The sequence below is a fragment of the Pleuronectes platessa genome, chromosome 19 (genome assembly GCF_947347685.1).
Source record: "Pleuronectes platessa chromosome 19, fPlePla1.1, whole genome shotgun sequence".
Lineage (NCBI taxonomy): Eukaryota > Metazoa > Chordata > Actinopteri > Pleuronectiformes > Pleuronectidae > Pleuronectes > Pleuronectes platessa.
The window spans coordinates 16,550,809-16,563,409 of NC_070644.1; the positions used below are offsets into that span (position 1 = coordinate 16,550,809).

Below are 12,601 nucleotides of genomic sequence, written 5' to 3' on the forward strand. Positions count from 1 at the left end.
TCATAGCATCCTGAAATGATCAGACACCAGCAGCTGCCTGGGATGTAGGGAAAGTCTGAAAACATATGGTAAACTGTGGGGAATGGTCCAAGATTATGTTGCTTGGATATGTGTTTTGCCTGCGTAATGAAATATGACTTAAAAATACTGTTCTCAGTTTAGAGTTCACGTTGTGTTCAGTTTCTTTTTTCATTTTTCAATATCTATTCTGATCAACTCTGCATGAATCAAAAGCACAGTTCATTTAGATTTAACAAGCGGATTGACGTAATGATTTCCTTTGAGTACACAGCTGTGCAAACCCAGTGCACAAAGGTTTTTAAAGAGCTGCCAGACGAGTCCAGTGCCTGAGCAGTTTGTTTAAGGTGAAATCATTCAGACGCCATTAAAGCAGACGTGTGAGGCTTTTTCAGTTTCTCTTCCCTCGGGTGTTATGTAAGTTTTCTGTGTAGAAAAGTTCGGCAAAGTTAAAAAGCTCAATCTTTGGTTAAGGGAGAAAACTCAGCTCCTAAAGCTCCTGAAATGTAGTTCGGTAAAGCCAGAGGGAGCGGAGGGCGATGTTTCCTCCGAAAGCTGGAAGCTGTTGACCAATCACAACAGACTCACATCAGAACCGACTGGGCTTTTTTTCTAGTTTCAGACAGTGGCTGAAAAGAGGAGCTGTAGCAATGGCTAGAATGAGGAAAGTCATGTTTTCTTCTGAACCTTAGGAACCTTTAAACCTTTTCAAGTAATAACCCAAGTAAAATTTTTTGAATCAGAATATTAGATAACAGCCATCAAAGGCCACGTTTATTTTGTTTTGCGTGAGCCGGAGCTGAAAAACTGACCTAAATGTTTGGTGATCCTTTTCTGCATCCTCAAGCAACGCATGTCAACAAAAATCACATGACCCCCGATGGCTTGTTTATTGGACGGAAGTCTGGTGGGCTGTCGCCAGGTTTCGAGATTTGTCGGCTAAATGAGAGTCAGATCAGCTCTGATTCGTCTGTAACTGCAGCTCAGTGTGACGGACGCTCTGGAGTTGGAAATTACTTGACCTGCATCTCTCCAAGCTCAAGGTCCAAAGAAAATCTAATCAACAAAGTTGGGAAAAGAAGATCACGGAAAATCCAGAGGCAGCCATTTCTATTGGCCCTGAGTTTGACAGTTTAACTGTGTCCTCAGTTCTCCTCAGTTTAATTTCACTGGGCATCGTTATGACCACAAGCTGCTAGGACTTGACACTTTTCTCACATTTTTTGTGACAGACATCGGAACCATTGATTAGGAGGAGCCAGGGTTCGTTCATTAGTCATCTGCTCTCTGACCCTCAACGGAAAACCAATACAGCTAATGGATGGATGGATCCGCTCTATGAAATGTCAGAGAGACAAGAAATATTAGCGTTACAATATTCTTTAAAATGAAAAATGGCAGATTCTACCATTTTTCCTACCTTCATATGTGGGAAAAAGTGGGAAAGCAGTGTTTTCTGTCAGTGCGACTTATGAGTAAATGATAGTTTGAGCACCACATAGCATATAAAAACCTGCTGTACATTTCGAGTCGTGGGGGTTTCATGCAAACAGATTAGTTGTTGCCATGAGATTTCAGTCCGTGTTGTTGCAGACTGCATGCAGAGTTCTTTATCTTTATTATGGAAGTTGGAGATTTGACTTTTGTCAGCACCTCAAGCTCTTAAATGACTAAATGTTGACTTGTGCGGAAATGTCACCAAACAAAAATACATCAAAATGTAAATTTAGACCCAGTAAAAGCCGAACTTGTTCCTTTTCACATCTGTGATGCACCTGCCTCCGGTTTGACTGCTGGTTTCTGCTGTTTTCATTCTTCAGCTGCACTTTGTTCCCATGATGTAATCATTTTAGTTTTATTCCCTATTTTGCTTGAACACTTAAAAAAAAGCACCCACACAGATGAGAGGGCTGAAATAAACCTGGTCATTTACCCTGTGGTCATGGACATTGTCCTGGAAACTAATCCTCGCAAAAAAGGGATTTAGTTTAATCAGATGAGACGAGTATAAGGCAGAAGATTTTAACCTCAGTCTATATCAATGATTATTACGATAAATGTCAAAAAATGTAAACGTTGAGAAACCACACAGTTAAATTATAATTCTGAGAAGAACCCATTTTGGTGCTGATCTTGGAATTTTTTTATCACATTTCTTTAACATAACGGGAAGGATGTTGTTTTTCAATAATTTCCCGGGAATAATTAATGGATCTTAATGAAATTATTATTAAGGGGACCATTGTGCTATAATGGAGCTCTGAGCTCTAGTGCCATTCTAGTATTGCTGTTTATTGAGCTTTTGTTTAATTTTTTTGTTGAAGATTACTTCGACAAAGTAACTCAATTGACAACTTATGAGTTCCTAAAACATGTCTGATGTTTTCATCAAGATCCATGAATTATCTTGCAAAGAAAAAAAAGTGAAAAAAAACACACCCTTTGTCCGAATCGGCTCCAAAACGGTTTAGCATAATCCTGCTGAAGACTCAGGCAAACAAATAAATAAATTGAGATGGGGAAAAATATATTACCGTAGGGAGTCATTGCTGTTGTATCACCAATACCTATAGAATATATATGGAAACAGCTCAGACTGGCCTGAAAGGAATGTGAATGATTTTTTTGAGTTGTGTTTGCAGTAGAAACTGACGATTCCCTCTGTAGGCACATCTCATATTCATCACTTCTGGGTATCATAACATGTATAGATGTGTGTGAGAGATGGAGTGATTGCTCGATTTATGTGTGAGGGATTGGTGCAGCGCTCAATCATGTTTTTATTGAGTGGGTGATGAACGTCAGCGTTGGCACAGGTGCACGCACGTGCTCCTATATGCACATGCACGCCGGCTTATCGTCCCTGCTGTGTCTCAGCAGGGCTGGTTTGAAGCAGACAGGAGTCAAAGGGCATGTGCAGCGGGACCGGCTCGCCTGTCACAATAGCGGGATGTGAGGCGGAGGGGAAGGCAGGCGGAGCGGTGACACCAGAGCCCTGGAAGGAGCTAATTTACAGCAAAAAAACGAGCTCAGGCAGAGTTTGTAATTCAGCTCATACCTGTTTGGTAGTCACATGGGGCTCCTCTCCTCTCCTCATCTCCTCATCTCCTCTCGGCTCTCTCTCTCTCTCTCTCTCTCTCTCTCTCTCTCTCTCTCTCTCTCTGCCTCTCTCTTGTTTTGCTCTCCCTCCCCTCTTCTAGCCCTCCGCTACTCCCACCCTGTCTGACTCTCACCCACCCCATCCCAACCTTCTCCCCTCCTCTCTGACTCTCACCCACCCCATCCCAACCTTCTCCCCTCCTCTCCTCACTCATCTCGCTCTCCGCTGCATCGCTCAGTCAGTCGGAGGGGCGAGAGTCTCTCCGCTCGCGCTGCCTGCCCGTCTCGCTGCTGCTGCTGCTGCTGTTGTTGCTCCCTGGACAAGCTGTACCCCCTCGTCTCTCCTTTCCTCTCTCCCTTTTATTTATTTCCTCAGCTCAACCACAGCCATCCTTCCATCATCCATGGAAGTGGGATGTGCCGTTTAGCCTGTCGCGCAGCCCTTTTGTAAGGTCCTGTTGTTTCCCTGGTGCTGTGGTCTGGCGAGTAGCGTTTTCGCTGCTCTTGTTGTGACATGTCTGTTTACATCAGCAGCATGGCTCGCAGGGCAGGGGCAGCCAGCAGCAGCCAAGGGAGCAGCGCTAGCAACAGAGGAGGAGCAGCCGGAGGAGGAGAGAAATGTGAAGCAGGACTTGCAGAGGGGCTGCAAGGAGAGCCAGGAGATAGAACAAGAGGAGGAGGAGCAGGGGGGATAGCAGGAGAAGAGCGAGGGGGAGAAAAGGGTCCGGGAAGAGCAGTTTATGGAGCAGGATGTGGCTCAGTGGCGGCAGCAGCAGGAGGAGGAGGAGGCGCCGCAGGTGGAGGAGGACTGGGAGGAGGTGTGTGTCGGGGAGTTTGTATGTCAGTTCAGGAGCTCAGCTACTGTCTGTGTCTGCCCTGTTGTTGTACAGTGTTGCTGCAGCACGGAGCCGATCCCAACATCCGCAACACCGACGGCAAGTCTGCCCTGGACCTGGCTGAACCCTCCGCCAAGGCCGTGCTCACAGGTCAGTGTCCTGCCGCCGTGTCTGTCCGTCTCACATTTCACATGTCTGTGTTTCTTTGTGTTTTACTGTCTGTGGACTGAACGCTGTTGCAGACTGCTTATGCTTGTTTACGTCTCTGCTGGTGTCAGTTTCTAGTGTGCTCCTTTCTTCTCCCTCTGTCTTTTACATTTCGTCCACAACTCTCAAGCCCACATTGGTTCCTTCTTTGTGTGAAAGGCTGCAGGCACTACCACCTTCTCTCTGTCCGTCTGTCACCCTGTTGTGTTGCAAGGCAGCGCTGCTCACCACGCTCGTTATTCTCCTCCTGCCCTGAACACACACTGGTCACTACTTCACATTTTCTTTGTTCTGCATTCTTTTCTTTTCTGCCTCCTTTTCTGGCTGAGGCTGAACTCATTGATCAGCTACTCAATAAACAACCTCTCTCTGTTGAATTTTTCATGCCTTGCTTCCCCTTTTCTTACCTCCTTCCTTCACTCGAGTAATAACACAAACAATGAGACATAAGACCTTTACTGTTTATTCAGAGCAATCTTATATTTCCAAAAATCTGTTTGTCTGTGGCTTGCATATCTTGAGAACCGTCTATTGTTTTTAGGGCTCAAAGAAATGCAGTATTGAATTTGGTGCGATTTGGACACGTAATACGTTCAATATTAATAAACTGTGATAGACAGGTGACCAGCGCTCGGTAGCAGTGGCAGCTGGCGTCATCAGCATACGTGACGTTGTCGATCAGGACAACTGCTTCTCCAGTTGAGGGCTCTGCATCCTCGAGCTTCACTGAACTTTCAATAAGCAGTAGATCAACTCTCTGTGCAGCAGCGGGGGTGCAGCCTCAGGGTTCTGGGGACTGAGTCTAGCGGCAGGTCGTCACTTGCCGCAGCTCAGTTACTGCAGGTTATTTTTTTACTGTTTCACAAAGAAAGCTGCAGCCGACATCTCCACAGGACCAGCAAACCATTTCAAACAGGCAGGTTTAGAATCAGACTGGGGCCTCATCTATCATTGTCGACGTCATCCCACTTGGGTTTAAACTGGTGTTGGATTTTAAAGGCCAGAACTTGACCTTGTTAACTTAAGTCACGGAACTCTACTTTAATTTAAAGCTTCAATAATTTTATTCCTCAGCTTTTCCACCAAATTAATTGGTCCCCACATTTCCTCTAAATAAAACAGCAGGACACAAGCTCTAGTGGTCAACATAGGATGCTAAAAGTGTGTAGTGAAACTACAATAATTTACTGGTTCTTTTATTGGAACAAGCTGTTAAAGGAAGCAGGACTCGTTACAACTGCTCGTTGGCAGAAGAACAACTGGGCCGGCTCTTGTTTGCCTTAAATGAGAAGCTAATTAAAAGATTGTCCTTTAACGTAAATTACTTCTTTCTGTTTATCCCAACTTGGAAACGATTTTAGTTCAGTGTGATTGTGTTAAATGTTATCTGCTGTTGAGTCTTTTTCTTTTATAGATGGGAAAATTTAAAAGACGTGGCTCTTATTGAAGTAATTTGTGTTTTTGTTTTGTAGTAGATGGTGAGTAAAGAAAAAATTATAAATTCAAATATCCATGTTCATCGTCTCTCACCGTCTCGCTCCCTCAGTATCGATGTTGGCACTCAATCAGATGTGCCAGCACCACTTCTCTGTTTACACTGCGTTACATCATCAATTCCTTTTTGTTTGGCCTCCGCGGTGAACGAGATGAACCTCGAGATACCACAGCGAGGAGCTGTGTCGTGTCAAAACACCGGGGGGGAATTTTCACCGCAGCCGCGCCGTGAAAAATGATTGTCCTCGGCAGCTGGAATTGAAATGAGGGCTGTTCGGGGCCAGGATTATTGAACGCTGCCGCATGTGATGCAGTTAGCCCCTTCACCCCCGTCCCTGTATCAGACACGTCGCATGTTTTACAGTGTAGTTCTCATGGTAGTGCGGTTTACAAGCAGTAAAACCAACAAGATTCAGCAGAGTAGTACTTTAATCGCCCTCGGTTTATATGTGTTCAAAAAACAAACACGGCACACTTCAAATCAAATGTGTGTGTCTGTGTGTGTGTGTGTGTGTGTGTGTGTGTGTATAGTATGTAATGACTCAGTGTGGCTAATAGTGTAACTGATTAGATGACTCGTTAAATCATTTCAGTGCCAGGACACCTAACTGGAATGTGCAAAAAGCCCATTAGAAGTTACATATTCCACACATTTTAATGAAAAGAACAACACAGTAAGTCATTAACACCTGAACGCTCTCTCCCTGTCTTCAGCATCAGCTCTTTTTCACACGTACACCCACTGATGCATTCAGGTGAAAATCAGCGGTTATCAGGGAAACTAGTTCTTCCATAACACCGACTCCCTGACTCTCCCCTCCATCACTGGTCTCCTTCTCCTGCAGTGGCCGTTCTGCACTGAGAAATTCATCTTGCTAGAAACATGAGTTATGCTCTTAACTGCCAGCGCTAATTACCCTAAACTACCCTCCTGTCACACTGTCACTCACCCAGTGCCACCCTGGAGTGATTAGACTGGTGTAAAGACCATCTCAAGTGATGCAGTTCATGCAGTTATCACTTTTATTACTGCGTATGGGAGGCTTTTGTATAGGTGTCATAGAATTTGCTGCAGGATAAACCCTTCGAGAAGTAATTAGATGTGTGTTTCTGCACATATACCTTCATTTTACACAAGTTAATCCTTTTCCCCCCTGGCCTATATGTTCTGTGTCTACGATCTTTTCCTTATTTCTGCCGCATGCCAGCACAGCTTTCAGCTTCAGTCTGTGGTGATGGAAGTTTATATTGACCCATAAATTAGCTCTAGTGCTCTGCCACATCCAGAAAACTGCTCCCAGAAAGGACTCTGTTCCCCTGTTAGTTGGGGATGTGACAGGGAAAAGCAGAGGGTATCTTTCTCTCTTTTTATCAAACCTATCTTCAAACTCCTGTCACACCGATCTAATGTATACAATGGGTTTGTTTTTGTGTTTTGTTAAACTCCATCGTGTAGTTTGTTGTCCTGAATATAATGAACATAAACGTAAGAACACGGCAGAGCGGCGTTGATTGTCTTAAATGTTCTTTGCTCAGTTTCTCCCCGGATACGCCTCTCTACAAACACAACCATGAAATCCTGTAGACTGCTGCTGTACTCGGTTGCAAACACAACACACCACTAATCACACCACACCAGGGGGCAGACTCACACGCACAAATTAATTACCCACATTGTGGATCCAGGGTTTAAAAAAAGCCTGCGCAGAATGTTTCATCAAGTTAATTGGCAGAAGTGCAGTGAGTTCGTTAGGATAGATGCTGTACGTTACAAAGTATTATTGCCCGGGCATGTAATCGGACACCTTGTGCTTTTGCAATGGACGAGATAAATCTATTAAAGACCATCCAAATTAGCATAGCATTATCAGTCACACAACAAATGAGCAATTAAGTTGGATAGAAATATAAATTCTTCAAAGCTAAAAGTGCAAGAAGCAAGCGACTTTCTCCATTGGGGAGTGGGAAGTTAATTGTGTTGTTCCTTATCAAGTTACAGAGGAGGGAATGGGCAGATTTGCTGTGAGATTAGCCTGTCTCTAAATGGTCAGTGGCTCCGGGGGCTGAATTTGAGCGGCCTGCAGTGCACAGCCTTTATCAGATGTCGGAGCTAGGCCGGTGTGTTTCGACCTGATTTATATTCCTGTGTCAACTGTTGAGGAAGTGCTAAACAAATTTGCATTTGCGATCGAGCACGTTCAGCACAACCTGGAGCTACTGCTCTCCATCACCGGCTGAATGAGAATATAAATTTAGCCTAGCCTATAAAAAGAGGTATGCACAGTGCGCTCATTTGCAGGTGTAGAGTTTTGATGGACACAGAACTCACCGTGCACAGTGGCCATTTTAGTTTCTGCTTCAATAATGACATTAATTGCGGAAAATGACAGGGAAATGTGAGATTGGACATTTTCCAGAGTTTGATTTTTACATTTGAAAAAGGCCGTAGGAGGTTGTCAGGATCTGACTGATTCACAGCGAGAAGAAAAGGTCTGGAATATTCAGACGAGCAGGAGCATTTAGGTAGAAAATGCAGTGGGCAGGATGTAATGTATAACCTCTGCTTCAGAAATGACAAGTTTATGTTTACTGCACATCTACACCGGTGTCTGACCTTTGACTTATTGTCTTTAGACATGTATGACACCTCTTTTTTCTTGTTCAGAAGGAATTCACATGGGCTCACTTAAACATTTTCTGGATGTTTTTACTGGGGCCGGCTAAAATGTCTCACCAAGTCCCTCCTGAAAATTTCCGGGAAACTGTCTGTCTGGACTTTTGCTCACAAATATCCAAGAAACAGATGTTCTCACAGAACTTGTTCAAGGCCCAAATCCCCAGTCATGAAACCAGTTGTCGTTAATAATCCACGTTGACCCAACAGCCAAGTCAAGGTTTTTTCTGAAACTCCTGCTCTGACGTCTGAGGGTTATCAAAAACCTGAAGTATCCCTTTAGCAGACTGCAGATAGGTAATTGAGAGAATCATGCAGTAATGATGTGAAAAGCCCCAGAACAGCTAACCTAAAAAACGAAAGGTTCACCACAAGGATTTGTCTGTACATCTGTCTTTTCCGTCATCGATGATTGATCTCAGTCTCTGGCCCGGAAACCAGTGATTAGGACTCTTTCATCAAGTTGTGTCTGTCCTTGACGACTATTTCTCTTCTTCCCTCATCTCTCCATTGCCCACCCCTCTTCGCTCATCAATTGCGCGGCTGTTTAATGAGCTTGCAAGTACAGCACGTACCCGATTCTCTCCTCATCCTCACCTCAGCGTCGGTGTCACTCTCATTTCCTTTGACTCGTCGTCTGTTCTGTTTTGTCCTCTTGCCCCCTGCTGTCTCCCAATCCATCTCAAGCTCTGTAACAATCAGACTTGGCATCTTTCACCCTTTGACATTTGTCATCTATTCTCTTTCTCCTCACTTGAAATGTCTCACTCTGCCTCCGCCTCTTTAAATCTCTGTCAGTAACATAAGTCTAGTCTTACATTGGTCTCTGGTGCATCGCAGACCTCATGCAACCCTGGAAAATGTTACTTAACCCCCTTTTTAGTTTTATCAGGTGAAGGTTGGCAATCATCGCTGCAAAAAGTTATCAACTATTATCAAGACTAAGGCTTTTTGTACAATGAGCTTAATTTAAATAGACTTTTTTATAAGCTTTTGTAATGTAATTTATGTGGTTCTCTTGTCTTTGGTTTTAAGCTTTAATTAGTGATATTCATCTGCATATTTTGGTCTCACCCTTTCACGGTTTTGTTTGTTTATGCCTAAAAAAAGAAGGAAATCTTTATTAATAAATTTTTATATACAAAAAAATATTGAAAAACACCTGTAGAAGAGGAAACTTTTTCAATTGTGCATATTGTTGCTTCAACGTCTGGCTCGATTCGAGTGAGTGACAGGTGTGTGGGTTTGTACTCGGAGCCATTGAGGGGGATGAGGGCGTGACTAGCTAAGTGTGCACTTATCCCACAAAGGCGGGGAAAGTAGCATATTGTGATGAGACTGAAAGTGTAGAATAAAGTATTGAGAACTCTTATTATAATCGAGCATGAAAAATGGAAGCTGATGTCATTGATATCTTGTCACTGCAAATACATCGTTAATCTTTAAAAAACATATTTTAAGCCCGACTGCGCAAATAAAGAATTGGCCTGTGGACAGTTTTCCAGCAAATTTCATCCAATTTTTCTTTCGAAAACAAGCAGGCTGAAATATTCTGTGCTGCTTTGTTTGAAGTGAGGCAGGTAACAAAGGTGTGAAAACCCACTTCAGGAGGTAGGGAGTATTGCATTATGCAGCTGTTATTATGCAGAGTATCAGCTTATAGTGAAAGTGTTATACCAGTGGTACATTGTTCTCACCATTATCTTACCTTCGATTTCTGTTCTCTGTCTCCAGTGCACATTGCATACATTGACCTGCGGTAAACCAACTTGAGTTACGGTAGTCTGAAATGTCTCTCTGTGTGCCAATAGCTTGGGGACAGTAATAAAGAAGGAAGGAAAATTATTATTATTCATTCCTGTGTGTATTATTCCTGCATAATAAAAAAGAGAAAGTAAGACTGAGGGGAATACATAGAGACAGAAGAGAAGGGAGAGTGAGAAGAGAGTCCATTAGCTGCTATTAATTACCTCTGATTGGTATTCACAGACCAGCTGCGTCTGAGCTTCAGAGAGATCAATTCTCTACACTGGACTGTAGTCAACACACACACACACACACACACACACACACACACACTAGCGTATAACTTTTTTTCCTGTTATTTTAACTCTTACTCACACAAATGCTGCCTCTCTGGCCTACGAAGACCTACTTCTTCTACAGGAGTGTTTCCAGCATATTTAGTCTGTGTCATATTTGATACCGACATGACCTCATTGCAGCACTGAAGTGCCACAAGCAGAGTTCGATTAGGACGACATGTCTTGTTGTTTGTTCAAACGAATTGTCAGCTTGCTGTTTGCTTGAGGCTAAGTGTCCTCCAGACGCCAATTTGGCATCCGGTGTGGGATTTCTCTGCATGTTGTCCGGATCGCCCCTTTGCTATGAAGCTGTTGGATCGCCTTCTGTTGATTCTACTTCCCTCTTCTTGACCTCGACCTCGTCTTGGATTACTCAGCATTATGAAACCGTATGTATTTTCATTGTAGGCGTTCTCTTGTGTACGTATGTATACGAGTGCACGCTTGAACAAGCCTGTGATGTTGTGTTGTGTTGTCATTCATGCTACTGCTGCTCTTTCAAATAACTCATTGTCACATCAGTGTGATCCCTTGTACAGCACATGTGATATCTCAAGATGTTGGCTCTAGATTGGTATTGACAGAACCAGACTTCAATTTTCAGCCATTATGCGTTTGGCTCGCCTGTCCATCAGTGCATCCTGTTTTTTCGTGAAAGCAATGTCTCAGGAACACTTTGAGGGATTTTCTTCATCCCAACAAGCTTTAACTTCAGGATGAACTGATTAGATTTCTGTGGTCATAGATCAAGTCACTGTCAACTCATGGCCATCCCATTCTTGTGAATGCGATATATCAGGAAAGCCGGGGGGGTAATATCAGTAGATTTCTGTCTACTTGGACTCACACAAACTGATTGGAACATGGTTGTCAAATGTAAATGTCAAGGTCACGGTGACCTTTTTCCCCATAACCCAAGAATCCATGTTCCAATTATGGCAATTATCACAAATTTCTAGTGAGATAAAATAATGAGATGACAACTTTTTATGTCCAAAAGGTCAACTTCACTCTGACTTAAAGTTTAAGCAATAACACTTTTCTGTCCCTTGTTCAAAACCATAACTCAGTAACCGAAGAGGAGATTGTGACCATATTTCCTGCACCTGGACTGTCGGCGAAGGCGGTAACTCTGGGCGCTGTATAAATTGATCTGATCTGAGGAGGTAAAAATAAAATACGGCTGCCTCCACTGCCGCGGTTAAGATAGCTTTTGATCCTTCTTTCTCATTTATTCTTTTGATGGAAAGGCATCCGCAGACACACACTCAGTGTGGGTCACACAGTCCAAGGCAATATCTGTGTAACCTTTTTACCAGACTCTTGCTGATAGACGGATAAGTAAGGGTCCGGGTTTCTGCTGTCGACCGTAACAATAGACCAGCGGATTTATGATACAGATTAGTGGACAGACTCTGCAGACATTCTTTGAGTATGCTCAAATCCATAGAAACAACATAAAATAGAGAAAGAACATTTCAAAGTGGCGCCGCCAAATAAATTGATAAATGTGTTTTTACAAACTCATTATCCCATTATGTTTCCATGATAAATCCTATTACTGTTACTAAAGCAGCAGCCCAGTTGCCCCTCAAAAATCAATTCTCTCAACTTATGAATTCCTCAAAGCACATTTGAACATTTATCTCTGCATTAGATGCTAATCAATATCCTGAGTAAAGAAAGCATTCGTCTCAACATAATGACATGAGCGGACAACCTTTGGCCACACAGATGGATTTAAAAAGATCTAAAGAATGGAGTTTATGTCGTGGATCGACAGGTAAAAGCCTCCCACCCTTTCTACATGGAAGCAAAACAGCCTGACTGGAAGACACACGACAAACCTCGCCAGGTTGTTTGCAGCTGTTTCATGTCAATCTGTTGTCATTTTGTGTCGAGAGGTAATGGTTTGCATGTGCAGGTGTATTGTCTTTGCACTCATTTCTGTCTTTTGTGTGTTTTTGCTCTTGTTATGTGTCTCATTGTGTTGTCCTATTGCATCCATGTGTAGCCTTTTACATCATTCTGTTGTCATCTTGTGCCGTCCTAGGATCATTTTTGAACTTTATTTTGTGTCTCTTTGAGGTAGTTTTACATTGGTTGGTGTTTTCGGATACTTGATAGTGAATTAATTTGACTTTTGAACAAGAAACCCCCCCCCGACTTCTTGACTGCTACAACCATGA

General features: G+C 43.2%; 1 protein-coding gene across 1 annotated transcript in view; it reads left to right on the plus strand.

Moving 5' to 3' along the window:
• LOC128424524 (poly [ADP-ribose] polymerase tankyrase-1) overlaps nucleotides 1-12,601 on the plus strand; it is a 65,973-nt gene that overhangs the window by 5,188 nt on the left and 48,184 nt on the right. The window contains exon 4 of the mRNA XM_053410732.1: nucleotides 4,008-4,103. Within this exon, the coding sequence (XP_053266707.1) occupies nucleotides 4,008-4,103 (96 nt within the window). The remainder of the gene's footprint in view (nucleotides 1-4,007; nucleotides 4,104-12,601) is intronic.